At 39.4% G+C, this 26,735-nt stretch overlaps 1 protein-coding gene across 5 annotated transcripts in view; it reads left to right on the top strand.

The window, feature by feature from the left end:
• GRB14 (growth factor receptor bound protein 14) overlaps positions 1–26,735 on the top strand; it is a 128,385-nt gene that overhangs the window by 65,960 nt on the left and 35,690 nt on the right. For all 5 annotated transcript variants that reach the window (XM_061436550.1, XM_061436579.1, XM_061436558.1 and 2 more), the window contains one exon: positions 13,762–13,918. In XM_061436550.1, the coding sequence (XP_061292534.1) occupies positions 13,762–13,918 (157 nt within the window). The remainder of the gene's footprint in view (positions 1–13,761; positions 13,919–26,735) is intronic.

Raw genomic sequence — 26,735 nt, forward strand, 5'->3', positions numbered from 1 at the left:
CTGTACTGTGCTTAGTCGCTCAGTCGTGTCCACCTCTTTGCAACCCCATGGACTGTAGCCCGCCAGGTTGTTCTGTCCATGGGGATTCTCCAGGCAAGAATACTGGAGTGGGTTGCCATGCCCTCCTCCTGGAATTTTCCCAACCCAGGGCTTGAACCCCGGTCTCCCACATTGCAAGCAGATTTTTTGCTGTCTGAGAGGTGGATTCTTTGCCATCTGAGCCACCAAGGAAGTCCAGGAATACTGGAGTGGGTAGCCTATCCCTTTTCCCAGGATCTTCCCAACCCAGGAATTGAACTGGGGTCTCCTGATCACAGGTGGATTCTTTACCAGCACAGCTGCCACGGAAGCCCACCTGTAGTTTACTCTTTGGACAAATCTCACCTTTTTTTTCTTTACTCGCTCTGTCTTTTGCCTTCCTAGTTATTTTTTCCTTGATGTGCACTCAATCTTGCTTCAAAGATATAGTGATCAAACCATATGAGAGAGTTCATTGGACCTCAGTAGAAATCTCTTGGAACTTATTTTGCTTTCAAAAATGTATCGTAGTAGTCACTATTATGAATGGAGTGCTATGAGTTTGCTGTCACTTTGCTCATTTTACAGGATGAGGAATCTAAGACTCATAGTTGATAAGCTGGTGGTCTAGGATCTGATCACAGAGCAGATTTTGGGAGTCTACTATGGCCTCAAGCCATAGTCTGAACCTCTGCACGAATGAGGGCCATACTTCGTATTAGTTTGCAAACTACAATGTCTGGTCCACTTTTGGCAATGAAAGCAGATTAAAAATAGCTGGGCTGATTAACAGTCTAAGACTCTTGCTCGGGGCCGGTCTTAGGGCTGACTCTCCTGGCCATGCCTCAGCAGCCTAAGCCAAATCTAGAAAAATAAGGATCTCTTTTTGGCAGAAAACAAGAAGTAAGACTTTTGGTTATTTCAGTTATTAAGCTCTCTGAAAGGATAAAGATTTTCTACTCCCAAAGGATATTAAAAATGCTTGCTCTTAAGACAGTTTCAAAAGAGGGATTAAAAAACCATTTTGGCAAAACAGCATTGTCCTGTGTTGTTTATAGCTTCCTAATTGGACTTCACATTTGGATACACACATTCAGTTGTGTCTGTGAAGATACCAGGAGTTTTATTTTATAGCTTCAAAAGTCAAATTAGTTGGGGTAGTTTTATCAGGATTTGAAGAAAAATTTTGCCATGATATTCCAAATGCCAAGGAGGATCTCAGCTTGAGTTCCAGGAAAGGGGACTTTATATTATATACCACCAGAAGTGACATATATATATACATATATGTGTGTGTGTGTGTGTATATATATATATGTATGTATAAAATATATACACACCACCCTACACCCCATCCCTAACCCTTCTTATTAAAGATTTAGACATGATTTATCTTAAAAATTCAAATAGTTTAGAATGTTTAAAAATAGATTTAAATTTGTTAGAAGCTTACAACTATTTTAAACAGGACCTCTATCAGTCAGTTCAGTTCAGTCGCTCAGTTGTGTCCTACTCTTTGCGACCCCATGAATCGCAGCACGCCAGGCCTCCCTGTCCATCACCAACTCCTGGAGTTCACTCAGACTCACGGCCATCGAGTCAATGATGCCATCCAGCCATCTCATCCTCTGTCGTCCCCTTCTGCTGCCCCCAATCACTCCCAGCATCAGAGTCTTTTCCAATAAGTCAACTCTTCGCGTGAGGTGGCCAAAGTACTGGAGTTTCAGCTTCAGCATCATTCCTTCCAAAGAAATCCCAGGGCTGATCTCCTTCAGAATGGACTGGTTGGATCTCCTTGCAGTCCAAGGGACTCTCAAGAGTCTCCTCCAACACCACAGTTCAAAAGCATCAATTCTTCGGCACTCAGCTCTCACATCCATACGTGACCACAGTAGGGTTAATAATAGTAAAAGTGAAAAAAGTAAAAGTTACTCAGTCGTGTCCAGTTCTTGGTGACCCCATGGACTATACAGTCCATGGAATTCTCCAGACTAGAATACTGGAATGGGTAGCCTTTTCCTTCTTCAGGGGATCTTCCCAACCCAGGGGTTGAACCCAGATCTCCCACATTGCAGGCAGATTCTTTACCAACTGAGCTACCAGGGAAGCCCAATAATAATAAAGCAATATTAAATATTAAAGGGCTAACAAAATTAAAACAACTTTCAAAGCATCCTGTTTTCTTTCTTTATTTGCACCGAGAAATAAAGACTCCCTCTCCTGGCTGTTTCTGAATATGCCTTTTTTTTTTTTTTTGTTCTTCTGGCAAGTTGTGCTGAAAAAAGTGAAACACAAAGAATAACTTTTTTGACATTCAAAAAGCTGGGTGCTTTGAGCCGTATTTGCATATGGTTGCATATTTGGGTTTTCAATTATCTAATGTGTTTATCCAAGATGTCTTGTCAAAACAGCATCGTAAAGTTGGGTAAGCAGATTGGAGAGACCAGGTAGGAACCCAGAGACGGATTCCCTGGTAGGTTCTGCCAGTGAGCAGATGGATCCCCTGGCAAGTCAGGCCCTCTTCAGTCTCAGCTTCTTCACGTGTAAAATGAGAAGATTTCAGTGGGTGTTTCTAAGAGTCCTGGCAGCCTTAAGTATTTTATAATTCTAACAGTATTTTTTTTATAGGAATGTGCTTGTACTTAGTCACTCAGTTGTGTTCGACTCTTTGCAACCACATGGACTATAGCCACCCCAGGTTCCTCTGTGCATGGGATTCTCCAGGCAGGAACACTGCAGTGGGTTGCCATTTCCTACTCCATTTTATGGAACTATATATGTTTTATACTGATACACATGCTTTGCACTGATAGAAAAGAAATATTTAGAAAAGTGAGAAAAGGTAAAATTATAAAAAATGGATATAAATCAGTTTTCCCTAGTGCTATCTCAATATGGGAATGTTAGGTCTAGAAAGTGATAGTTTGCATGCTGTTAAAAGTTCATGAAATAATACCCGCAGGTGTATCAGAAGACTGAATATCACGTATTTCATTGATTCTCTGGCACCCTACATCACAAAAAGTATCATTATCTTATATGCTTCCAATTAAACTATGCCATAACCATTGATGGTAAGTTACACCTAAGGTTCAGAGAAGTTAAATATGAGAAGATATGCTTTTGAAAATCACTGAAACAGGAAGGTTCTAAAAGTGCTTTGGTTGATGCCAGGCGGCTCAAGAATTTACAGCAAAAAGTCTGATGGGTCCTGGACTCTGATAAATATTCTCTTTCCTTTCCTCATGTTTTCTCCTCTTTTCTAAACTCTTCTCCACTTGCCCTTCCCCTACTTGTCCTTCCTCACTGTGTGAGACAGTTATTAACTTTTTCGCTTAGGCATGTCTTATGGTTATTCTGGGAACAAACGACTGCTGAAAAACTGAAATGAGATACTGGAATAACATTGTGTCCAACACAAGCATGACCAGTGGTTTTCTGCTTTAAATATGAATAAGCATTAGCACTTGTGAAGGTTTTTTTTTTTTTTACTTCAAAGATGAATTAGTCAGCACTGGCATCTTCACAGGAATTACATGAGTTTTAAAAACACTGAGGCTTCAGAGAACACTCCTTTGATGAAGTTACTGGGAACATTAGAGTGGGATTTGTGCTTTGACCCTCTTTATTATTTGTGTTGGATTTAGGTCCTAAAATAACATGAATATATTCATATGCATATGTGTGTGTCCACGGTTTGGGATATTTTTAGACTTAATTTTAATGTTTACTTTCTTTTATAATGAAATTGGAGCTGTTTCTTTTGCCCTTTTTCCTACCACGTAACAGAGTGCACTGAAAGGGCTTCTGATATCTTGCTTTATAAAATTGGACCCCCGCTTGAGCTAGGGTCTTTCTTGCTATCCTTGAGGGAGAAAGAAAGTCCGAGGAATGAGCAGTCTGCCTGGCTCTTGGCCTGAGAAGGAGAGCAGAAAGGATCAAGAACAGAGAGGAGCAAAGGGGCTTGAAGGAGAGTTTCTGGGCCCCTCTTTGCCTGCAGACACGCTTTCTTCTCTTGGTTGGAAGCCTAGACAGGGCATGATTCTCCAGTGTCACCGATCCAGATTGTCAGGTGGGGCAGTGCTAAATCCCCTGCCATGCCAGGCTTGGGGCATTTCCAGTAGTGAGGCCACACTGGGCCTCAGGCCCTGATGCTAGACGGGAAATGAATTCATACAGCAAAAAGCGTCATCCTGGCTTTCTGAGTTCATACGGAACTCCCAGAAGATCTGTATGGATCCCCAGCCACACAGATGCTTCGACTCTGAGTTATTTCATCTCTTTATCCTGGCACGCACTCTAATGTTCCTGCTAAAATGTGATAACCTCCAGATGTAACCAAGTTGAGGATTTTTACAGAGGTGGTGTGGGGATGACCCACCTTGTGACCCTGAGGGATTGTGAGCTGACATTTAAAGAGCCTGGATCCATAGTTAACTTGATGGAAGGGCCTCATCAGACCCTGAGCTGTCCACCTCTGGTTTCAAATGTGAGAAAAAGAAAAAAAATCAAAATTTTAATTTGGTTAATAAGCCATTGTCAAATAGATTTTTCTGTTACTTGTAACTGAACTTGTTCCCAAATGATTAGATCACCATATGGTTATTTATCATTCTCTTACCACTTGATAATCTTATTCTAGTAAAACTTCTTTTTAAAACTTAATTATCTATTTCCAGCCATTGAAAAAAAGGTAGTTTGTCATCTGTGTATATTAAAAGGGATCCACTCTTGGGGTGCCCTCCTCGCTAGTTTGCACTGATGGAAACCAGTGTCCAGAGTGCTGGGCCAAGGTACTTCTTCCATAGGCCTCCCAGTGCCCATGCTTCCTTCCCTGGTCTTGGGAATTCGGCCTCTCTCATCTCAACTGAGTCTTTCATCTTCTGTTTCATGCATAGTTTTTGCCTTTTCAGTCCAAGTATCTTTGCTTATGATATTTGTTCCACCCATATGGTCTTTATTTTTTTCAAATTCTCACAAAGTCCTAGAGATGTCATCTCATCCACTTTTGTTGAGTCTGCCGATTTCTTGAAAACTTTGCCTGTGTTTTCTCTTTGGTCTCATGTGGGCCCTTCCTCCCCTAGAAGTTTTTAAACCCTGTGAGGTTTCCAAGCTACTGTTTTGGAATCCCTAATATTGTCTCCTACAGAGCTGTTCGTGATGGCATCAGTCATCACTGAAGGAGTGTTTACGCTGTGCTAGGCACTGTGCTGACTGCTGGAGGAACATCTTGGGAGTCACATACTGACGTCATCCCTGGTGTCACGCAGCATGCTGAGTAGTGGAAGCTGATGGATAGTAATCACATGGTTGCACGTATGCACACATGAAACAAAGGGCTGGGACCTACACTGGGAGGAGCATTGAAAACTTGCCCACAGAACGGATGGTTTATCTGAGGGAGGAGAAGCAGAAGGTGGAGGGACAGTGTTTTAGGCAGTGGTAGTAAAAGGTTCAAAGACCCCATGTCAGGAAGGGGCATGGCTGTTTAAAGAAACTGAGAAAAATATGATCAGAGTTAGAGAATAAGGGAAGGATCATAGGGAATAAAATTGAAAGGGGCCACCGGAGTATGAAATGAACCCATTTATGTCAGTCACTTGTAATTCTGATATTGGTGACAGTATCTATTTTGAGTTAATATCTGATAGCTAATTGAACATGTAATGCTCATGCTCAAATAAAATATGTTGTTGAATGTCTCATCTAATGACAAGAATTTAAGTCCCTACTATCTGATTTCTCCAAACTATGTACTGTTTTGCTCTTAATAAATATTTGACAGCTAGCAAAATGTGAAGGGTAGCAATAAGGAAGCAACAGCTTTTCTTGAACTGTTAGGATCTTTTGGAACAGTCTTTGTTTTTAAATATAACGTTTTGCTAGAGGTTTGGAAAAAGCAAGAATGAATATATTATTTGCCATTTCCTTCAAGGGAACACACTGAGCTGCTTAATTCAAAATATCTTTCTCTTCTTATCTTAGGACGTTGCGTTCCTTATTTAGAAGAATGTAAAAATCCAGGGCTACTCTGACCTCTATATAAAAATATTTCACTGTTTTAGGTACATTGCCTATCAGTTAAAAATAATGGAGAAAAAAAATCTGAAGCGTTAAAAGATATCTTTATAATCTGGCTTTACTTGGATGATAACATTTTAAAGAGCAGTGGAAATAAGCTTTACTTTGGGACCTAGTTGAAATCAAATTTCTATGGACTTTACCTTGTTCCTTATTTTCTATTAATTATATAAACATCATATATAATTAATAGGTACAATAAATGCATTTATCTTTCTTTTGAAAAGTTAGGTAATTTTCATTCTAGTAAGATCTTGGTATTGAAATGATAGTGTTTAACTTATATTTAATTAAATATTAAATGTGGTATTTAAGGGTGAAGTGAAGTCGCTCAGTCATGTCTGACTCTTTGCGACCCCATGGACTCTACCAGGCTCCTCAATCCATGGGATTTTCCAGGCAAGAGTACTGGAGTGGGTTGCCATTTCCTTCTCCAATTTAAGGGTACTTAATCTAAAAATAAAATTTAATTTTTCCCAAAATAGAAACTTTGACACAGAAAACGGCCATATCCAGTGGTCTTTTTCCTTCTGTTTTGCTCATTCTTTCTTCTTTTTTTTTAAAAAAGGTCTCTTGCTTCATCCTGTAGATTCTTGCTCATGTAGTTATGCTTAGTCTGTGCTTGTTTTTTACCTGCTGAATGATTATCACCTTTTCCTCTTTTCTCTGAAGAAAAAAGCAATAAATGGGGGAAGGTTATCAAGTAGCTAGTTACTTGCCAATGGGCCCAGTGCCTCTTTCTGCTTTGTGGTATTGCCAAATGACCAGATGACAATCCTGAGTTTTTCCCCTTATTCTAGGATGAATCCAGTTTGGAAAGGAACTAGCCATCCTGTTCCATCACTTTCTTGAGTCTTCAGGAAGGAGGAGAAAGGCTGACTGCTTAGCCCCTTCCCAGGGCTTTCCTGAGGCTTCCCACATAATCTGTTCTCCTGAGGCTTCCCACATAATCTGTTCTAAGAATCAGAATTTCCAGAGAAAATAACAGATGACCACTGTGTGTGCTTTGAGGGCAAAGCAATATATATCAAATTGACTTTCAACTTCAGTCTCTACTTTTTGGTGATAGTCTTCGTCTTATGTTTTAAGTCATTCATCTCTTTTAGTCCCTAGGCTTTCAGATCTTTTCTGAAGTTAACCATTTCTTGCTGTTTTTATATATTTGAACATTGTTGTGTCTCCTGATGTCAAAATGAGTTATGTTAATTTTTTAATCTCTTGCCTCCACTTATTTATTTATGAAGGGCCAGTCTAGGGCAGTTGGGGTGTAAAGTATATAAACTGCCTTGATAAGGATGTCAGCCAAAACAGAGAGCTGCTCCATCCACATGCCGGCATGTCCTCTTGCAGGGGCTACTGGGTCTTTATATTACGTTTTCATTGCTGGATGCCACATGCTCCCAGAGCAGTTTAAACTGTAAACCACTCTAAAGGCCAAGGCTGCTCTGTCAGGATTATAGTGATACTTGAGGGCTTCCTCAACACAGCCTGTGTGTACATTGTTGGCTGTCCTCCGGAGCTCTCTCTGTTCATCCTGGCGGGATGTTATAGACAGATCTTATCAATGCTTGTCTTCTTGCTAATCAAGCGTTTGCTCATTGATGAGACAAAGACAGTTCCTGTTCTTCTTTAGGGTTCCAGGAGGATTTCTTCTTGCTAATATACAATTGCAAATGATCTCATGGATCAATTGATATGACTTCTTTTTATCCTATTTTTTTTTACTTTATATAGAAAGTTGAGGATTTGGGCCACTACAAGGACTTCCCTGATAGCTCAGCTGGTAAAGAATCCGCCTGCAATGCGGGAGACCTGGGTTCGATCCCTGGGTTGGGAAGATCCCCTGGAGAAGGGAAAGACTACCCACTCCAGTATTCTGGCCTGGAGAATTCCGTGGACTGGATAGTCTACGGGGTCGCAAAGAGTCGGACACGATTGAGTGACTTTCACTCACTCACTCAATTAGAAATGTACAATATCCCTTTATTAAATAGCATGATTATATGATCTCCATATCTCTCTGTTTTTATCTTTCAGTATGTGGAGGAAATAGGATACCACTGTTTAGCTCTAATAATTCTTACGAGCAACTCTGCTATTTGGTTTTTGTATGATCACAAAAGTTTGTACCTTAATTTAAATCTGTAGTAGTCATGTAGTTTCACTTATGACTTGATATTTTCTTAAATGTGAAAGTTTAGTGTAATAATAGTATTGACAAGGGGCATATTCAACCTACTAAAGAGTTAAGGGTTAGATTATCTTTCCCCTTTTCATATATTTCAAGGAGAAATAAGTAGAAACAAAAATGAGACATTTTAACAAAGCCTCTCCATTGGTAGTGTAAGGAGTTTTTCATACATACTGAATAGATCTGAGAGATGACAGGGACTGTGGAATATCAACCAAAAATGTAATTTTATCCTTCATAGATAAATGTGTATTTTGGACAAATGTCAGCATTAAATGGAACTATTTTTTTAAAAGAAGGATTTGAAATGAAGTTCAAGCAAAAATATTGAGTTTTTCTTCTAACAAGTGTTATTTACTTTAAAAATGAGTACATGTACTTATTCCAGAAATTTAAATTGGCCTTGTCCTTCTAAATTTATGTGTCTCAATTCTTGGCAACTTTATTTTTTTAAAAAATTTGTAGCAACGTCAACTGAAGAGATTAATGGCATTTCCTGGTTGGTTAGATGTCATTTTCGTTTTCCCCAACATTTACCTCTTGCTCTGTTTTTGTTCTCTTCTTAAATTTGGCTTAGACTTCAGAATATCTCCAGATTTTCATTTCGTAGTTCCTCTGATATAAACAATAGAGCATGAAAAATAAGAGGCATGCTCCGTTATCCTACGTGATGGGAGTTTACTGTAAGAAAGCATGGGGGTAGTCAGGAAGTCCAGGGAACCTGTCCAATGGCCACTAGCTCATTCCCAATCCCTCGTTCCCTGGCATGGAGTGGGCAGTGGCCTCTGAGGGTACTGAAATGGCGCCTTATCATTGTTTCACATGAAGGAGCAGCGCCAAGTCAGATCTTGTCCTCTCAGGATTGGTCATCTTCATGTTGCTTTTGGCAAATGCTCCCACCACTGCTTGGCCACAGCAGCATAGTGGACGGCATCTCTTAGCACCTCATCAATTGTGTGATGCTGAGATTTGTCTGAAGGCATTGAAGACACAGACATAAGAACAACAGCCTACCCAGTTGCAATCACAGGAAACACTGAGATTCCAAATAGATCTTGGGATCTTAGTGAGCCACACATATTAACCCTAAAGTAAAGGAATTGAATTGAGGGCTCAGCCACTTGCATCTGATTTTGGCAGTGTCTCCAGATTTTTATTTCTTAGTTTTTCTGATATAAAATGACCTTATAGCTGCCTCAGTGACTTCAAAACTCAGAACTGTCAGCTGATGGCAATATTGTCAGTTCTTACCTAGGATTATTTATAAGAAAAATAGAAGAATTTTAATTTCCCAAGCATTAAAATTTGATCAATTTATACTTTTGCAACAGAAAAATTTTTCTAAATTAAAATTTACAAATATGCATTGAGTATTATGTGCAAAACATTTTGCACGGGTACAAAATTCATTTGTTCCAAAGATCTTTATTAAGCCATACATTTACTTGCACTCAGTCCCTGGGATATCATGTCAAATGGTGAGTAAATAGAGATTTTCCTTAAAGGAGCTTACTAATACAGTTGAAGAGAAAGATATTCAAATAGAAAATTATAAAATAAGAGTACTGAAATGGGCACATTACAAAGCCAGGGGCAGTCAAGGAAGACTTTCTGGAGGAAGTGCTGTGGAAATTGGAGCCAAATGATAAGTAGGAATTTGCCAAATAAATCATGTTGTTGGTGTTTGGAGCAAAGATTTCAAGTAGAGGATACCTCATGAGCAAATAGAAGAAGTAGCAAATATATATCATATTTGTCTAAGGTCAGAGTGACCTGTTCCATAGGCTGACTTGCTGGGGGTACGCATGCTGTGAGGGGCTTCCCAGGTGGCTCAGTGGTAAAGAATCTGTCTGCCAGTGCAGGAGATGTGGGTTTGATCCCTGGGTCGGGAAGATCCTCTGGAGAAGGAAATGGCAACCCACTCTAGTATTCTTTCCTGGAGAATTCCATGGACAGAGGAGCCGGGCGGGCTGCAGTCTACGGGGTTGCAAAGAGTCAGACTCGACTGAATAACCGAGCACACACATGCAGCTGGGTGTGTGCTAGAGTTTGAGCTTTGTTCCCTGGGGCCCCACTTCCCTGGTTCTGTATTTCACTTTATCTTTCAGACTTTTCTTGACTCTAACTCACCATTAAATACTGGAATTTCTCAGGGACTTCTTTGGGCTTTGTTTCCTGGGGCCCCACTTCCCTGGTTCTCTATTTCACTTCATCTTTCAGACTTTTCTTGACTCTAACTCACCATTAAATACTGGAATTTCCTAGATTCTTTTTTCCCCTCATGCTTCTTCTTTTTTTCCCTTGGCTGATATATCCATGTCCACAAGTTTGTTTACCACCTATAATCTCAGTGATTCTTAAGTCAGTTCTGAGCTTAGGGTCTTAACACCCCTGTTAGGACCACTGTGTTTACGACTTGCTTCCTTAGGACCATGCTCTCTGTTTGCTGCTCCTGCCACCCCTGATTCTCTTAATCATTAGAACCTGCCAAGTTTTTGCTTGCCCCAGGGACTTTGTATGATTTCACTTCTCTTATCCTGAAACGCTCTTACTCTTTTTGCCTAGCTACTGCCCACTCCTCCTTCAGGTCTTAGCCTGAATATCACTTTCCCAGGGATGTCTTTTGGGCTTCTCCTAATACCCATTTGATGACTGAGTAACATACTGCATTTTTATGTCCTACTTTCTAATTATTCTTTTGTTTTGAATACTGCTTTCCCCACTGTGCTTCAGCTCTCTGAGGGCAACAGCCAACTCTTTCGCTGACGTACATGTGCATGCTCAGTCACTCAGTCGTGTCCATCTCTTTGCGCCCCCGTGGACTGTAGCCTGCTAGGCTCCTCTGTCCATGGGATTTTCCAAGCGAGAATACTGGAGTGGGTTGCCATTTCCTTCTCCAGGAGATCTTCCTGACCCAGGACTTGAGCCCACATTTCCTATGTATTCTGCATTGACAGGTGGATTCTTTACCACTGAACCACCTAGGAAGCCAGCCTTATATTAAAACACTTAGCAGAGGATTTGCACTTTGCATGGGGACTTTGCACAATGAGCTGCTTGGGTTAGGACAATGAAGAGCCCCTGAAGAATTTTAGAAGAATGACCTGATATGATCAGCTATTAGGAAGTTTATTCCTCTAGCAGTATGGAGGAGTTAGAGAAGGTCTATGGCCAGAACAAGGGAGATAAGTAGGTGGATATTACCACTAGAAGTGTACAGCCTCATAGCACACATATGATTAAAACACAAAGACTTCAAAATTACTTGGTCCAAGGGTTCAGGGTTATTCTCAGGACTCTTTCATCTCTTGGTGTGATTTATTCCATGTGGGACCCTATTTTTCCATAGTCTTTCTCTTTGTGAACAGTAGCAGCCACACCTATCCCTGCCCAGTGGAAAAGAAGACCCACTTTATGAGTCCAGATTGGCCCTGATCAGCTCTGATTAGGTCATGTCCCCATCTCTGAAATAGTCATTGTTGCCAGGGAAACTCTGGGCATTGATTGATCCATCTAGATAATATATTCTCTGTGGAGCTGAGGCAATCATGCAGGGGTAAACTGGCTCTAAAAATTTTTTCTTAAAAAAGACCTATTTGTAGCATTTGCCATATTCTTGAGTATACATTCTCCCACCATGGCTGATTTCAGGATGCCTGGCTGGCCGAGTTCCTGAATGTTTAACAGTCAGCTGTGACGAGCAGTTTCCAGCAGCTCCACTACTCTGTCGCTGAGCTGAAGGCAGAGCTGCCAGCATCACAGAGACTGATGGCACTGCCTTCCTAGGCAGTGGTTCTCTAAAAGCCAATCAAAATGCCAGTTCAATGAGTCAGTGCCTGGTGGCCAATCCAGCCAGTAAGACTGTGCATAACTTATACTTTGGTGTCCTTATTTTAAGAATTTTTTTTAAAGTTCTTATGTCATTTTCTTGAATAACATTTTTAAGCACCTTATAATACTCCATTTTATGAAAGTACTATGGTTTACCACTCTTTTATTGTGGAATATTTAGGTTGATAGAACATACATAATGCTTTGCAGGACATGTCTATGCCTAAAGCTATTTTCTCCACATTTAGGACAGATTTACTGAGATAGTTTGCCTAAATGAAATTACTAAGTTGAAGAAATAGCCTCTCTAATGCTTTTGATACTTTCCAATAGATGTAAAAAATAGTTTTACCAATTTATAACACTCTGTCATTGTAAGAGAGTAACTGTTTCATTCCAGTCATTTTATGTAATTAGAAAAATAATCAATAGGAGAGAATTGATATATCATTTTAATTTTCATTTATTTGAATTGCTAAAAATGTTTAAATGTCAACATTTTTATAGCGAGAATATTTCTTATATTGAGTTTTCTTATAACGTCCGGACATTTGTGTGTGTTGATCTTACTATACTATTTTCATAGGTATTTAGTTCATCATAAATAATTTAATTTATATTTGACATACTATAGTTAATAGTGGAAATTCTAGCATGTAGCACAACTTGGTAAATGTTGAAGGGAGTGCTGTACATGAAACTTTCTCTGATTCTGTTTATTTTGGGGGTGACATAAGCTGCTGTAATAGATAAATACAAAATCACAATAAGTTAGCAGTAAAAGTTAATTTCTTGCTCTTGTCAAAATTCCTTGCAGGCATTCCTAGTTGAACACCTTTTATGTCGTCATTCAGAGACAAAGCCTCCTTCTGTCCCATACTCTGCTCTCCTCTTTAGGTCTTTGTCAAATGGCAATCCACTCCAGCACTCTTGCCTGGAAAATCCCATGGACGGAGGAGCCTGATAGGCTACAGGCCATGGGGTCGCAAAGAGTCGGACATGACTGAGCGACTTCACTTTCACTATTCAGTGAGCAGGTGGTGTAAGAGAATGGAGGACAGTATGTGGGAGAGCTGTAGGGACTAGGCCTGGAAGTGTCACATTGCATGTACTTACATCCTGTTGACCAAATCTCAATCCTGCGGACACAACTACATGCAAGGCAGAAAAGAAAAAAGGATTTTGTGAGCATCTAGCCAGTCTTTGCCAAAGTTCCTATAAGCTGAAATAGAGAAATCTTTGCTGCTATTACAACTTGTGTATATCTGAGAATAAATCACCTGTGTTACTTGGATTATTTACAGATTAAAATGTGGAATGGACAATTTTAAATGTTGATAAGAGATGAATAGCTTTTTAGTAGATCAGAGTAGTGGAAAATGATATTGAATGGTCATTGAATAGCCTGACGTTTACACACTTAACAGATTGGAAGTGGTCGGACAGAGTGACTTTGACGTGTTATAAACAAGTCTTGGATGGGCACCATTTGCTCCATGTATAAGAAAATTAGATGTAAAATAGACTGTATGAGGAATTTGTAATTAGCTCAACCAGTAAGTTCAATGACTTGTTAGAATGATATTTTAAACAGACTATTCCAGCTCTCTCTTTTTTTTTTTTTATTTCTACATACACAGGTAATTAAAGTATACAGTGAAGATGAAACCAGCAGAGCTTTAGAGGTACCCAGTGACATAACTGCCCGAGATGTTTGCCAGCTGTTGATCCTGAAGAATCATTACATTGATGACCACAGCTGGACCCTTTTTGAGCACCTGCCTCATGTAGGTCTAGGTAAGAACACAAAATCATGGCCATATCATTGCTTTTCTGTCCTTTATAATTTTGATCATATGGCAAAGGTTTGCTTCACTTATGGAAAGACAGAGGACAGTTATGAATCATCCTTTTCTTTGTGTTTAATTTTTGTTGGTGATGATTGAGAGAAAAATGAAGTAGCACTAGAATAGAAATAATAAGAATAAGAATAAAAAATAAGAATAGAAATAAAGATAGAAGTGTTACAAATTTACCACCTCTCATTGTTTCCATAATGATCTATGGAAATTTGGGAGCTAAACCATAGAGTCTAAGTTGATGGAAAGATACATTGCATAATAATTTTTAGTGTTCTTGCGTGGAGAATCCCAGGGATGGGGGAGCCTGGTGGGCTGCCGTCTATGGGGTCACACAGAGTCGGACATGACTGAAGCGACTTAGCAGTAGCAGCAGCAGCACAAAGAAAAATTTTGAGAGGTTACTAAAATATGCTGTAATGTGGGCTACATTTTGCATTAATTATAGTACAGCCATGGGAAATACCCACAGTGGTGTTTCACTTTATGCGAGTGTATACCCTAAATTTTTCTTAAATAAATAATTCCTTCACATTTGAAAGTCATAAACATAAAAAATAGTCTTATTTTCAGTTGGAAATGCATCTCTGTATTGTGAACTTGTAGAGGCTTTTCCTCTCATACCTTTTAAAAACTTATAAACTATTTCCATTCTCCTGCTAGAATGGGACAGAATTTAACAACAGTTTTGTCTCCCTTTTCTTATTTTTACAGATATTGCTGTTAAAAAACATATAGGTAGATGAAAAAGGAAGGAGTTTGTTAGGACAGTGCCATTTGATTCTTAGAGTTTTATATTAGTTTCCCTTGGCCACTGTGACAAATTAGCATAAACTTGGTGGCTTAAAACAACCGAAGTTTATTCCCTTACCATTCTGGAGGCCAGAAGTCTGAAATCAGTATCAGTGGGTTAAATTCAAGGTATCTTCAGGGATGAACTTCTTCTGGAGGTTCACGAAGAGAATTCATTTCTCATCTCTTCTAGCTTCTCGTGGCTGCTGGCATGCCTTGGCTTGTGGCTGCATCACTCTACTCTCTACCTCCATGGTCACACCGTGCTCTCTTCTGTCCATGTGCAATCTCCCATTGCCACTGTCTTTTAACAGTAGCACTTAGGCTTTATGCAGCATAACCCAGGGTAATCTCTTTACTTCAAGATCCTTAAATCAATTATATATGCAAAGCTTTGTTTTTTATCATGTAAGGTAACATTCACAGGTTTTCAGGGATTAAGATATGGGTATCTATCACTTAGCCTACCACCAACTCCTTTGCATTATATATCAAACAACTTAGTAGTAAATCATCAAAATTATTTTAAATAATCTGTCAGTGACAGCACAGTTTGTTCCTTCCATTTGTTTAAAGAACTGAGAATTTTATACCTAGCTATGAGTGTCGTTCACTTTCTTGCATAGCTAGCTACTAGTATTATAAACATTTTCCTTTGTTTGATACATAGAACAAAGGAAATATGTTTCTGCCCAAGAGCAGTGTACCAAAGCAAGGTTCAGTTTGAATGAGAAGTTTGCCTTTGTCTTATGAAGTACAGTGGAGATGATGTTGGCAGAAAAGTTATGTTCTTAGGAGGAACTGAAGTGAAGTGAAGTCGCTCAGTTGTGTCTCTTTGCGACCCCATGGACTGTAGCCTGACATGCTCCTCCGTCCATGGGATTTTACAGGCAAGAATACTGGAATGGGTTGCCATTTCCTTCTCCAGGGGATCTTCATGACCCAGGGATCGAATCCAGGTCTCCTGCATTGTAGGCAGATGCTTTTACTGTCTGAGCCACCAGGGAAGTCCCTGTTCTTAGGAGGATCCATCTTCAAAAAATTCTGGAAAGTGATTGGTTCATTTAAAGTCCCTTGCATTCCCTAAACAGTTCAGAAAGTGTCTGTAGTACTCGCTGTTTGAAGATTGCTGTCCTAAGATGTGTCAAGACCTTGGGAGAGGACAGAGGGAAATCTGCAGAAAAGAAGCTTGGATAGTCCCCACAGGGATTCTGAACCCGAGCCCACCCTCCCACACTCTGTTTGAGAGTTAATGGGCCATAACATGTCAGCTGATCTTCACAGCTGAGCCTATTCAGTTCAGTTCAGTTCAGTTGCTCAGTCGTGTCTGACTCTTTGCGACCCCATGAATCGCAGCATGCCAGGCCTCCCTGTCCATCACCAACTCCCGGAGTTCACCCAGACTCACGTCCATCGAGTCAGTGATGCCATCCAGCCATTTCATCCTCTGTCATCCCCTTCTCCTCCTGCCCCCAATCCCTCCCAGCATCAGAGTCTTTTCCAACTGAGCCTATACCTGCCAGGAAAACTCGAATCTTGCAGGTATGCTATACTGGTCTGTGTGACTTGCTGTCTAACCTTAATAGGCCAGAAAAAACCCAATGTATATTTTCTTCCTTGCCATTTGTAACTAATTTAACTTCTATTTATGATCATTAGCCTCTTAGAAGTGTGGTGGTAACTCTCAAAAGGCACGTGCCATAATTCCAAACTATTTTGTTTACTTATGGCTTTTAGCAATATAGCTCTTAACTAACATAATATCTAATAAAAGTATTTTATACTCTTAACTTTTTCTCTTTGAGAGACTTTAAAAATCATTAAACATCTTTTACAGTTGCAGTCACTATGATTTATCCCTAACAAAGAGCTTGAAGTTCAGTAATAAAATCTACTCTGTAAATCAAGCAGCAGTGTTCATGGAGACCACTGTAGGTTATATGAGGAATAAAAAGATTTGTGCAAGTCTTTTAATGTAGAAGCTTAAAATGGAACATTGAGAATTAATTTGAGCTACATACTAAATTTAAACTTTTAGGCACTGAATAGAAATATATTTCTCCATTACTGTATTTTCTGGAAACTGCTGAAATAAAATCAAAGATGTGAGAATATTGTTTCATGGTTTCATTAACCAAGCATTAGGCCAAAGCTTATGAGAAAGAAATTGAGTCCCAAAGCTTTATTGTGTTCTTTTTTTTTCTCTTTGTTTTTACTCAGATAATATCTTTATACAGTAGAAAAATTGCAGACATTAATGCTATTGAATTACTAATGTGTATTAGATTTACCACCTTCCCTTCCTTTTTTAAAAAAAATCTACTGCTTTATTTCTGTAAGGATACATTGAGATGTCAGATGATAATAGTTAATGACTATCCAAATAAACTCTTGAGGAACAGTTTTTTCCTCTTTATTTCTTCCACTTCTTTAACAGTGTGACAAAAACAACTTTTATGGTGCTGTGGTCTTTCTCAGCATGAAGAGTAAAACCAGTGTGTTTTTGAATTGTATTTGTGAGTATGTAGCTTATAAATACTCTTGCAATATCTTTTCAGCCTAAGAGTGATATTAAGCAACATTTTTGCTATTTGCATGTTGAAATGAAAACAAGTAGGATGGAGTGTTTCCCCCTTAAATATGCTGTGCAGATGACAATGTCCTTTGTCAATAGAGTGAGGCCCTCACATATTGAACTGTAAATCTTCTTTGCGTCTTGTTGACTTAAAGAACCAAAGGACAAACCATTTGCCAAGACTTTGGTGACCAGCTAGTGAGCTCTGCATGTTGTTCAGGGGACATTGTTGACCTCTCTCTCTGATAGAAATACTGGATTTTCAATGCACAGAATTCTAAAGGTGAAGGGATAGTCTGTTATTTTTTAAAAATATTTTTAGTACAAAAATAATTAGGCTCACTGCCAATAACTTAGAAATAAAGATGTCAAGAAGTAAACAATGCTACTGCTAAGTCGCATCAGTCATGTCCGACTCTGTGCGACCCCGTAAACGAAAGCCCACCAGGCTCCTCTGTCCCTGGGATTCTCCAGGCAAGAATACTGGAGTGGGTTGCCATTTCCTTCTCCAATGCATGCACGCATGCATGCTATCCACAATTTAACAGCACTGAAATGTTTCTTTAGTTTCTCTATTTTGACATCTCTCGCCTGTGTGTTCACTTGTGTAAACTACCTTTCTATATATATGTGTACATTAAAACAAAAATCCTGAGTATTTTCAGTTTTTTTTTTTTCCACAAAAACTAGGAACTTCCTTTGCCCACTCTGCGTTTCCCAATTGCTTTCTTCCAATAGGTTAACAAATGTCAATTGACTGTTTTTCACAAGCCTGTTTTGTATATGGATCCTGGGGGTACAGTAGGAACATAATAGACAAAAAGCAATGCCCTGATGAACTTGCATTCTGATGGGAAGAGAAAGACAAGAGACACGTGATTAAAATGGGTAATCTCTTAAGTAATTCTTAAGTAATGGTTAGCACTGGGGAGAAAATGAAGGCAGAGAATGGGGTAGGGAGTCTAGGGCTGGCAGGGAAATCAGGGAAGGTGTCCCTGACAGTGTGATGTTTGGGTAGAGATCGAAGCAGATAGGAGCATCTCTCTCACTTAAATGGAAGAAGATTGTTCAGGAAGAAGGGAACATAAAGGGGGAAGGCCTGGACTTGGCAACCTGCTTGTGTTCAGGAAGCAGCCGAGAGGTGGGCACTTAGGGAGTCAGGAGAGTAGTGGAAAGGGACTGCATGGAGCTTCTATGGGGCCCTCAGGCTATGGAGGGGACTGAACTTTTACAATGAGTAAGGCAAAAAGTATCTGGAGGTTTTTGCATCAGAAAGTGGTAGAATCTGACTTAAAGTCTACTACTGAGAAGACCCAAATGCAAGTTTTAACCATTTGGAGGCTAAGCAAATTCATTTTGCGTTTACATCAAATTATCTGTAGTTTGCTGGCGTGGTCCTTGCCCATCTCTCATTTCTGCTAGTGATGGCGTGTCACATTGTACCATCTTCACGTCATGGTCTGCACACATATGAGGCTTAGTGTTTGTGAGATCCTGAAACCTTGTAGGCAAGAACATTTTGACTTATGAAATCATGACAGCTGGGAGTTTTCTGCACTTCATTTGACTTCAATGTCCCAGAGAAGCTTAGGAAAGTTTCAGAGACATGCTATGTTGTTATTAGATGTGCTACTATTATTGTTTCTGATCCATTTAAGCACACTGCAGATTACTGAGGTCAGGAGGAGGAGCACGTGACATTAAAAATATGGTAGGGTTATCGAATCCAAAGGACTTCCCTGGTGGCTCAGCAGTAAATAATCTGCCTGCAGTGCTGGAGATACAGGAGATGTGGGTTCAGTCCCTGGGTTGGGAAGATCCCCTGAGAAGGGCATGGCAACCTACTTCAGTATTCTTGCCTGGGAAATCCTATGGACAGAGGAGCCTAGCGGGCAATAGTCCAGAGGATCACAAAAAGTTGGAGATGACTGGAGTGACTGAGCACACATGCATGCATTGAATCCAAAGTCTATTTTGAGAGTTACAGGTGGTGTGGCAAAGAAAACTTCTTTTTATTTTAATATGAATGTATATGTGTGATAGCTACTATTAATGTGTATCTCGTGTGTGCAGGGCCCCTACTTAGAGGCTTCACTTTCATCTTGATAGACACTCAGTATTTAGCTTCATAGTAACCCTGCAAGGTACATTAATTTCATCTCCATTTTACATATACGAATACAAAGAATCGGTGATAGAATACCTGACCCAGAGTTACACCTTGCACAAATCTATATACCTGTCAGATTCTCAAGTGTACATGTTTTCCATGGAAGCAAGTTTGTTTTTTCTTCACCCCATTAGATCAGGCAAATTTTGCGGGGAGTCTGTAGTTGGTTTGTCTGTCTCACTCTCCATCTCTGTCTCTCATACATGCTATAAATACAGATTGAAATGTTGAAACCTCAAGAACATTTTCATATAACCCTTCAGCCAGGTAGCACTGAAATTACTGGAATCTAACTGATCCAGCCTGGTCCACTTTATTGCAGAGCCAGTTATTTATTTTGGCTGAGCAAGGGGATCATTTTGGAAATGACTTGTTCTTGAATTTATACACATCTTGAATGGTAATAAGACATTTGGAGCTTTGACTGCAGTATCATTATTTCATTACCTCTGTCCATAATTATTAATATATACTGCCGAGAATTTTCCCAGGCAGAGTAAATCATGGAGGGCAGCCCAACATCCTGCTTTTGTTACAGATCCCTGATTTGCCTGATTTGGGGTTATGTTATTATGAGTTTCTAGATGTACACACAGCTTTATTGACATTGGATTTCAAATATCAGTAAATCAACAAATATCCCCCCTTCTCTAATTATAAAACAAACCAAGTTTTGTAACTGGTGTGTTTCACTTCACAGCCACTGGATGTCACTGCAGTTCCCCAGATGGAGTCCCCTGCTTTTAGAATCATTGTGTAAGAGGAGGGTGGGGGAAAAAGAAACTTCAGTTTTAAGTCTTCTGGAACTTAATAGGATCCATGTTTGCTTTGCTCCCATTTTGATTCCTGGTATGAAGCAGCAGCAATTAACACAATACCTCAAGCGCATAGCTATCGACTCCTCGGGAAGTGGAATTAATTGTATTTTAGAGTCATTGCTGGGGACAGCTGAGATTTCTATTCTGAATATCACTGCAGAGTGGCTTTAATAAGCAAAATGAATGACTGGAGACTTTTAATGAAACCACTTTTATATGTGCAGCTCTACCCACGCGGTCTGTTTAAGACTGAAGCAGTACACAGCAGTGGGGAGGGAACCCTTCCCAACAGCCTGCTTTGAAGCTACTCCACTTTTTTGTGTGTGTGTGTGTGTGTGTGCAAAAGAAGGCACACGTGTGGATGTTTGACACTGATACTAATGTGTATTTGTACCTTCTGTGCTGTTGGGAACCCATCAGCCATCAGAGTTGTGACCACCCTCATCACCAGCAGAAATAATTGTGAAGCTTTTAGGACACGTGTGCATGCGTCTCTCCTAAGACCCTGACCCGAGGATTAAGGCAGCACGGTTCTGGTAGCACACTAAGACAGGAAATGGAATGTTAAAGCAGCAGAGAGTGCTCATGGTCAAATCTGCCTCTCGTGGTCCAGCTGAGTTTTCCTTTTCAGTGTTCTAATAGCCTGGGTTCAAGTCTCATCACCTCTCTTCTCAGGAATTCCTTTCTTCTCACAGCTGGTCCTTCCTCTTGCCTCTGCTCATACTAGAGTTATCCATCTGAGCGCAGGCATGATTCACCTTGTGTTTGGGTCCAAGGTCCTTTGCAGGGCTTTTAGTATGTGCGACTTGACGACCCTTCCTGTCTCCAGCCTTGTGTCCTTCTCTTCTCCTCTGAGTCTATACACTAGACCACTGCCTGTAGTCGCCTGCGTTTCTACTCCTCGGTCTCCTTACTCATGCTGTTAAGATTCTCAGGAAGTCCTTTCTCACCCATCTCTACCTGGCTAACTGCTATGCATCTTCCAAGGCTTACTTGGAATTATAGTTAAAATGGAAAATAAAATATAACTGTATAATAACTCTCCCATAGTGCTAGTGGTAAAGAACCCACTTGCCAGTGCAGGAGAGGTAAGAAATGGGGGTTCCATCCCTGGGTTAGTAAGATCCCCGGGAGAAAAAAATTGCCACTCACTCCAGTATTCTTGCCTGGGAAATCCCAAGGACAGAGGAACCTGGCAGGCTACAGTCCATGGGGTTGCAAAGAGACGACTGCGTGGCACTTTCAAATAGTAACTGCTAGCCGTTTCCTAAAAATTCCTATAAAAACAAAGATGTCAGTCAGCTGTCCAGGCTGACTGACAGCTAACCTGGTGCCATAGTCCAGGGAGAGGAAAGATGGGAAAGCAGTTGAAGGCATCCCACACTCTGCCTTATAAAGTGGAGCCGCCCTTTCCATTTGAGAGCAGGTAGGGACACACACCTGCCTCTCCCATATGCCTAGGTGCAGACTTTGGCTACTCAGAAGCTAGTTGTCTTTTGAGACAATCAGCATACTTGCTGGCACCAGTTTTTCTCATACATCTTTTAAGAAATTACAGACCTCCTGCAGCCCCCAAAACAGAGTGATGCAGGAAGCACTAGGAGTCAGTCAGTTCAGTCGTTCAGTTGTGTTCGACTCTTTGCGACCCCATGGACTGCAGCACGCCAGGCCTCCCTGTCCATCACCAACTCCTGGAGCTTACTCAAACTCATGTCCATCACATCGGTGATGCCATCCAACTGTCTCATCCCTCTCATGTCCCCTTCTCATCCCGCCTTCAATCTTTCCCAACACCAGGGTCTTTTCCAATGAATCTTCACATCAGGTGGCCAAAGTATTGGAGTTTCAGCTTCAGCATCAGTCCTTCCAATGAATATTCAGGACTGATTCCTTTAGGATGGACTGGTTGGATCTCCTTGCAGTCCAAGGGACTCTTAAGAGTCTTCTCCAACACCACAGTTCAAAAGCATCAATTCTTCGATGCTCAGCTTTCTTTAGAATCCAACTTTCACATTCATGCATGACTACTGGAAAAACCGTAGCTTTGACTAGATGAACCTTTGTTGGTAAAGTAATGTCTCTGCTTTTTAATATGCTGTCTAGGTTGGTCATAGTTTTTCTTCCAAGGAGCAAGTCATATCTGCAGTCACCATCTGCAGTGATTTTGGAGCCCTAGAAAATAAAGTCTGTCACTGTTTCCATTGTTTCCCCATTTGTTTGCCATGAAGTGATGGGACCAGATGCCATGATTTTAGTTTTCTGAATGTTGAGTATTAAGCCAATTTTTTCACTCTCTTCTTTCACTTTCGTTAATTCTTCTTCGCTTTCTGCCATAAGGGTGATGTCATCTGTGTATCTGAGGTTATTGTTATTTCTCCAGGCAATCTTGATTCCAGTTTGTGCTTCATCTAGCCTGGCATTTTTATGATATATTCTGCATGTAAGTTAAATAAGCAGGATGACAGTATAAAGCCTTGATGTACTCCTTTCCTGATTTGGAACCAGTCTGTTGTTCCATGTCCAGTTCTAACTGTTGCTTCTTGACCTGCATACAGATTTCTCAGGAGGCAGGTCAGGTGGTCTGGTATTCCCATCTCTTTAAGAATTTTCCACAGTTTGCTTATGATACACACAAGCAAGGCTTTGGTGTAGTCAATAAAGCAAAAGTAGATGTTTTTCTGGAACTCTCTTGCTTTTTCAATGATCCAGCAGGTGTTGGCAATTTGATCTCTGATTCCTCTGCCTTTTCTAAATCCAGCTTGAACATGTGGAGGTTCATAATTCACATACTGTTGAAGCCTGGCTTGGAGAATTTTGATCGTTACTTTGCTAGCGTGTGAGATGAGTGCAGTTGTGTGGTAGTTTGAATATTCTTTGGCATTGCCTTTCTTTGGGATTGGAATGAAAACTGATTGGGAGTGATAGAGGTGAATTGTGTTCTGGCAGGCAACTCTCCCACAAGTACCAGATAGGTGGGTGCAGGGGACAAGCAAATTTGGATAAGAAACAGATTTAAGGCTGTTTCAAGCAGGATTATTTACAGTATCAATTAATGAAAAAAAGAAGCCTAATGCTATAATAATAGAGAAATGTTATAAATTATAGTACATTTATATAATATGATGTTATACAGCTTTTAATCATGTTTTTGCAGCTTTTCAATTGAAGACTAGTACGGACAAATGTGGGACTGTAACAGTGATTTAAATGAAGTGTACACTTTTCACGGCATTTAGGAAATGTTGTATATATGTTTATACATCTATATATACATTGTTTTCTAAATGTGAAAAATCTATACATGTAAACTCACATTGTCCCAAAGAAAAAGACAAGAAGGCAATATAATGTAATGTTAATTTCTTATTCCTAATTGACAGTTTTAAAGATAGATTGTGATTGTGAGTTGTCTGTTTTCAAATTTTCTGTAATGGAAATATATTATTTTAGTAATCTGGAAAAAAAAAATAAACACAATTTTTAAAACTTGTTAAGAGATTTTTTTAAAGCCTTGATTCAGACAACTTCCTGAAGGTTCAAGTTGGATCAAGTACCAATCCTCTATGCTGCTGTAACATTTTCTGCAACTGTCTTAATAGGGATTGTATTATTAAATCTAATCTGTAATTCCATCAATTTTGGGACTGTGCATATGTGCATCTTTGTAACCTAGAGTCTAAAACAAATAAGTGGCTTCTGAGCTAAGCTGTACTAAACAAGAAGTTCAAAGGATAGATTACAAAGTGCACAGAAGGAAGAGATTTGAAAAAGGAGCTAGAGGAATCACATGCCATGCCATGCCATGCCCGGGTGGAAATTTACTCTGTGTCCTTAAAGGATGCTTTGGATAACTTAGAATTTGTGGAAGTTGTTTCTAAACTCTTCAAGTATTTGCAGTCAGCTTGAGATAATATATATGCAGACTTTGGGGGAAAAAATAAGGCTTTCTATGAATACTACAAGTTGTGATCATTGAATCTGAGTTAATATGAGGACTGTTATGCTTTGTTGAGGAATGATCCGCAAGACCCTTATACCCACTACTTAAGCATCAAGATGTTCCCATTATTGCTCTTGGGAAGCTGAATCTGGCAGTGACAATTTTCTGGGGATCTTGTTGGTATTAGGTAGTTTTCTTAGGTTAAGGAACCTTCTAGAAATTGAGCCTTGCTTTATTGTTTGCTTCTCCAGTTACTGTTTTGCTTGCTCAGATGCTGTTCATTTTTATCTGAAAATAAGATTGACAAAATGTATGTAGTTTCTAGCTAGCACAGAGAAGTACAAGGACCTTTGTCTCCTGGAGTTTCCTGTAACAGAGGTATACAAAGAATTGTTTTCTGGGTGAATTAGAGCTAAAAGCCACTTTTGTTTCTTCTCTTATCTAGTGATGAGAAGAGTAGGGACTTCGGTTTCTATTTGATCCCCATGCTGTACTTTCCGTAGACTCAGCGAAGAAGTCCAGGCAGAAGGTCACAGGTGAACACTTTCCATTCTGGGAGGACTGAGGTTTTTAAAAAAGACTTTGAAGTTAAATAAACAGTTTCAGAAGAAACTTCTTCCTTTTTTTTTTAAAGAAAATTTTTCTGAAAATTAAATAGAAAACAGAATTATGTGTAGTTATCACTTTTCGGTAATATTTCAGTCTATTACCATAAAACTTCACTGATTTATCAGAAGCAAAAATAAAACTTAGTGATATGAAGCTTTTCTTTTTAAGATAGCTTTTTTTTTCATTCTTTCTGGAGGCTTTTTTTTCTCCTTTTGATTGCTGTTTTGAAGTGACTTAAGATGGCTTCTCTCCTATTTTTCTACCTAGAATGGAATTTTATCATTATAACAAATTCATGTTACAATGTCTGAAAAATTCTTCAGAAAGTGTTTTAAATCGACTTGTGTCTGTGAAGGTTTTGTGGCTTTTTTTTTTTCTGCCATGCAGCACCGGTTGCAGCCTCCTGGTTCCTGACCAGGGATGGAACCCATGGCCTCTGCAGTGGAAGCATGGAGTCCTAACACTGGACTACCAGGGAAGTCCCTGTGAAGTTTTAATAATATATCTTAATATAATATTTTTGATGAATTTATGACATTTTAAAAGTAAGGTTTTTTAAAAAATCACATTAAATTTATGTGGATTTTACCTGGAGTCATTTCTCAAATGTTAACTCAACAAGTATCTGAGTTCATCCTGGATGATAGTTCGTAATATTGTGTTTTCAAACATTTACAGCAAAGAGCCTCTAAATATAGAATTAATACACTTATTTTGCTATTTAAACAGTATAAGTTATTTGCAAGGATTGCTCAGTTGGTTAAAGTCTGCTTGGCTTTATAATGAGACTACAGAAGAAGAGTCAACAGAAAGTTTATTGGAAGCCATCTAGACAAGTCTTTTGTTTTGTTTTCCCTTTCTTGGGTGTTGGTGGTGATGTCTTACTTTATGAATAGGCCTTGGCAAAACAAAGCTGGTCTTTGGCCACTTTTCACCTCCCCTTTAAGTGTTTTTCTTTTCCTCTCAAAGTAATCCATCTAGGCATCTTGTATCCTCTTGAACTTCTCCCTATTAAGATCTGTAATTAGTTTGATTTCTGCATTTTTAAAAAACACAAATTTTCTGTAAGATGTGACTAGCTGATAATCACTTAGACCTTTTAGGGTTCTTTGGGTTATTATAGCATTCATCCTTTAACGTAATGAGCATTGGTTGGAGATGGTATATATAATGGCACATCTAAATGGGGACTGTGATGTATAAATGTAAGCAAATTAGTTAATATCATTTTTAAAAGATTCTATAATAAGTAAGTTTTGTCTCCATTACCAGAAGAGTATAAGAGGTAAAAACCTGTGGCTACATTTGATACTCTGGCCTTTGTTTGCTTTTTATATGTTTTCTGAATTTTCAATAGAATAGTACCAGAAGTATGTTTTTGTTTTCCCACATACTCTAGTTTTTTGCCCACTTGATTTGAAGACATTTTTTCTGCCTAAGGTTACCAGGCTATTTTCCTGATGCTAGTAATTGGCATTTGGTATTATCATTCTATGAACTTTTCTGCAAATAGTATATCCCTTAATTTTCCATTCTGAATTGGTATATTGGGCTTCATATGTGTGTAATCAACAAAACCCCAGCTAGACTGTTGCTCTTTTGGTGACTACCCATATTACACCTGTTTTTGTGTGTGTGTGACATGTTTGTCATAGCTGTTCAAATGCAGCTTGGTTTTTCCACTCTTTTTTGTTTTATTTTCTTTTTTGAAGAGAATCCAAATTCAAATAATTTACTTTTATGTGAAGTTAAGATTGATAATTTGATATATTGCCTATTAAATTATTTCCCTTAGACCCAAACTGTGGTTGTTTGTTTTCAGTTAATTAGTAAATAGTTATAGAACACATA

This window comes from Bos javanicus, chromosome 2 (assembly GCF_032452875.1).
Source record: "Bos javanicus breed banteng chromosome 2, ARS-OSU_banteng_1.0, whole genome shotgun sequence".
Classification (NCBI taxonomy): Eukaryota; Metazoa; Chordata; class Mammalia; order Artiodactyla; family Bovidae; genus Bos; species Bos javanicus.